This window comes from Limulus polyphemus, unplaced genomic scaffold, assembly GCF_000517525.1.
Source record: "Limulus polyphemus unplaced genomic scaffold, Limulus_polyphemus-2.1.2 Scaffold2012, whole genome shotgun sequence".
In the NCBI taxonomy this organism is placed as follows: domain Eukaryota; kingdom Metazoa; phylum Arthropoda; class Merostomata; order Xiphosura; family Limulidae; genus Limulus; species Limulus polyphemus.
In genome coordinates this window covers 95742-100183 of record NW_013667622.1, presented here as the reverse complement: position 1 = coordinate 100183, position 4442 = coordinate 95742, and the positions used below count along the sequence as shown (strand labels likewise).

Genomic DNA, 4442 nt, shown 5'->3' with positions numbered 1-4442 from the left:
TAAAAAATTTGATATTTTGTATATGAAAGCATCATAATGTTTACTGATAATCTGCCAAAATTCATTAACATTTTCTTACTAATTTAAAAGTTATAACATGAAAGCTATAACAAGCACAAAATGGTTATGAGGTTGGTTTCAGGGACCAAGCTCATGCTAAAAGAGTTAAGGAAGAGATTAGACTGGTGAGGAATCTTCCATCATAGATAAAGCTGTGCCTATAGCAAACCCTGTTGGGGGAAACATGGTCAAAATTACCAAGATCCTGGTCAAGTTCAAATTGGGGAGAGGAACATCAGCCAAATAGATGGGAGGAAGAGGTCCAATGTGCATGAAAGGACCCACAACATGTTAACAATGCATGTTACATCCTTAACAACAAGCCTCCATTAGCCACAACAGAAACAGATCCCTTATTTGTTCATCACTATCATGGGATGAATTCAAAATTGCAGAAAATCACCAAATGTTTGTTGTTGCTTTTCTCTAAGTGAAATTAAAAAAACATGACTATCTCCATAACAGGTCCATGTACATTAAACGAAAAACTAAACAATTATCTGATTTACAAAAGCTAACTGAGCTAAAATAAGCTTTCCAAGAAATTCAGCTAGACATCATAAGCTTGTATTACTGGTTGCATGTTTGATCTGTCTATTTATATATATATATAGCAACTTGAAACTAGTCTTTCCATGAAAGGATCAGAAAACAGGCAGTTCAAAGTTATATTTTCTAACAGTTAAAATGTTAAATTGATTGGATAAATTTGTGAACTTTTGTGACAAAAACATCCCAGAATATGACCTAAAAGGTTGCAATTTCTCATAAATGGATGGATAACGTTTATCATGTTTTCCTTAACGTTATTTTCTTGTATACATGTAAAGTGTTAACTGCAGAGCCCACATATTTACACACAAGGGTTGGATTTGGGAAACTAGCTTTTCAGAGATAATGGACATTCAAGATTCTTATTCCATAATGTTGCGACAAGTGTTATATCCCCAACTCATTAAACATGTTGAAAGCTTCCAGCAAGTAAAAAGTACACTACAATGTTGATTCAAACACTCTGATATTTGTATTTAAAATGAGAACAAGCTGTTAAGGGCAGCCAGTCCCCAAATCCCCATCAAGATGTTTATTCATTTAATCTTAACTTATATTGCAAAAACCAAATATCTGTGGCTGTCCGACCTTCAGACCAACGTGTCTTAGTAAATACTGGCAGCAAAATAATGTCTTATTATCTACATGTTACACAAAGTTAGGATGTTTAAATTTTGTTTGATAGGCAGACAAAATATGTATACATAGATCAAATTAAATGGGGCCATAAAAATTAAAAGTTTAAATAACTTTGCCATCTTGCCTTTCCTTGTGTTGTTACTATAAGTTATAGCTACACTAAGTTCTAGCTCACTTGTTAAAGATTAAGAACTAAAAGTAATTTTTTGTTATTAATTTTAACATTAATGTTTGCCAATTTTATTAAAAAGTATACTATACTTCATTATCTGTAAATATGTGATATAGTCTTAGTTAGGTCTGTATTAGCTTAAACATCTCTGTATAGCATAATCTTAAGTGTTTGGCAGGCACTCATTTTTAAAATACAGACCTCACGACATAGGGTAATCATAGTATGAAATTTAAACATTACCTATAATGTAGTTCATTCCTTTTTCTTCTATTTACTTGTTTACCTTCACCAATCCAAGAAAACTTTTCTTTTTTTGTTTGTTCTATTAATGAAGTAAACTGCATTTTGTAATAACAATTCTCGGTTAAAAATTCCCAGCCAAAATTCTAAATTAAAAACTGAAGTAGCACATAAAGAATAACAGAGCCCGCGGTATAAATCAGAATGAGCAATCCTGTTTAGTCTTGCTACAAACTACTGTATCCTGAATTTTCAAAACCCTACTCGAAAGTCCAAGTAATAGTAATACTAATACTATTTTTAAATATTTCCACATTTCTCAAGTAATTGTAAAGTGAAAATACGGATAATACGATTAAGTTTTGTTTAAAAGGAAAATCAAAATATTATGAAAGTAACTTCCTAAAATATAACAAAAAGTTTATTTTTTAACAAGCACGCCTATTTCAGAAAATAGTTTCCTAAACCTAAGGAATCACGTTTTCATGTTTGGCGGGATATTTCATCTCCTCCTACTAATGAAAATTGTGCAAGTATTACTTATAACTTGTCTGTTTAGAATTGTAAAATTATCGTTTCATAATTTATATGCATAGAAGAAAGCAATAAAAGTAACTATTAAAATATCAAATGATTTTCTTACATTATATAAGTTATGTGACAGCTTTTCCTTATTTTATTTTCCAAATAAATAAATGTTTAATGACAGTTGTTCTAAAATCTGCAGCACTGAAATACATATACTGGCCCCCTCACCTATTCACTCTGTGGTGTGTCCCGATGAAACTAAATTAACTCCAGAATTATATTGGATAGGTTCAATAGACAACAGGAAATTCGCTCAAAATATTGAATAAACTAATTTAGCTAAAGTTTCGTCGGAACGAATTTACGGGAAATCAATTAACAAACGGAGACGTAACAATAGGTTAGGCACTTCTCCTGTTGTAGCCTCATGAGTGTAAGCTCCATTAGCCTCTCAAAAGTGACAGATGTATTACATAGACTGAATGGCATGACAGAAAACGTGTACAAGTCGTCTCTCCTTCTAAAATCGTCCAATTAGATTAGCCAGTTTCCTGATGTCAGGATAGTATATTGCACCAATGAGACCCTTCAAATGCATCCAGATATATACATCTGTTCAAGGTAATAAAAGGCTGTTAATCTGAGTTATTATTCTCACCTGTCTAAAATCTGTACATCACTTGGGAATACCCCTTTTCTTCCGAACAGTCACTAGTGGAGATGATCAAGCATTCTCTGTGTGCCCTCCTAGCTCCTCTGTGAATCATGTTGAGATTGAAAGTTTACCCCCTGTTTTGGGGAGACTCACCACTTCCCCATGACCCATTCATCTTACAGCTCAGTGTCTACCATCTCAATTGATGTGAATGTAATATAACTCTGGTTGGTAGGTGTCACCTCTAATTGCACTTGCAATTTCTATCTGATGTTCACGGATGGCTTTCACCACAGCTGGGGTTGGATTACTCTGACTGGTGAAAGTCTGAGAGTCCCATACAGATTGTTTCACCTGGTTTCAGACTCGCTAGCCGCTACATCACTACATCGATTCTCAGTCAGTGTTTCTCAGAGGGAGAACTCGATCAGCCATTCTAGGTGCACCAGATTCTGACAGTTCTCTTTCCTGAGTCTGTGGCGGCAATAAAAAGTCCCGTGTCCAGAATATTCTCTCTCCTAGACCTGATAACTACTATCATTTAGCAATTGACTATCCCTCTAGATCAAAGTCCTTTAGTTATGAAAAATGCTATTTCTCCCAACACAAAGTGTCTTTAAACTTAATAACACAACAGTTCAAGTAAAGAGCATTACACTCTTCAGGAAATATAACAAACTTTACAATAATGATAGCCCGTGGTTAACACCAAACATTTGACACAAGTCCTTACTTAAAAAACTGGTTTATTCTTTCCGAATATAACTTTATGATACACTTAATTTCAACAATCGCGCTAAAACAAACGCTATAACAACGAACGTGCTCAACTTCAATAATACTCTCTGACTGCAGATCAATTACTCACTGTCTAAACACACATTGATCCGTCACGTCGTGAGCGTCTCATATATATATATACCAGACAAATATATATCTAGTAAATGCTAGAGCACCCCCGAAGGAACGGGATAGTTCTAGAAAGCAGGTGGCGTGACACTAGTCACGTGACCTCGCTGACGCAACACTATGATAACAGTGTCTTGGCTTTGGTTTCGTGTTCGATTTTATGAATGAGAACCTCAAAAATTGTATTTCAGTGGATTAAAAAACAGGCTTAAAAGTGAAACTCTGAAAATTTATGTTCATGTGTACAGAAGTGATATTTCTCGGTCATATCATGGGTAGACAAGGAATCTTCATTGATCATGCTAAAATAACAAAAGTGCAAGATTGGCCTCAACCTGTGACCAAACGAAAATTTCATAATTTCCTTGAGCTTGCATCGTATTACCAATCATTTTTGACAAAATATTCTCACCATTATTGGCTGTCTCTGAAGCGTGCTTTAGTAGAAGCCCCAGTATTGGTATAGTCACAACAGGATTGTGAATTCTTGTAAGACAGTGATGCTAGTGATAGTGGAATCAGAGTAGCGTTATCATAGTTGTAGGAATAAGATATGTAATATTAGCATACTATGCTGCATAAAATATGAATCGAATTTGGCTAGAGCATATGCTATTTCAATTGTGAATTAGTTTGATTATCAGTTAATAAGTAATGATAGTGTTACGCCTCCAGTTGTTACTT

At 34.3% G+C, this 4442-nt stretch overlaps 1 protein-coding gene across 1 annotated transcript in view; it reads right to left on the bottom strand.

The window, feature by feature from the left end:
• The window catches only part of LOC106465649 (origin recognition complex subunit 1-like), a 92151-nt gene extending 90137 nt beyond the window's left edge, over positions 1-2014 (bottom strand). The window contains exon 1 of the mRNA XM_013925884.2: positions 1667-2014. Coding sequence (XP_013781338.2) covers positions 1667-1770 — 104 coding nt within the window. The 5' untranslated portion in view covers positions 1771-2014. The remainder of the gene's footprint in view (positions 1-1666) is intronic.
• Between the last annotated feature and the right edge of the window lie 2428 nt (positions 2015-4442).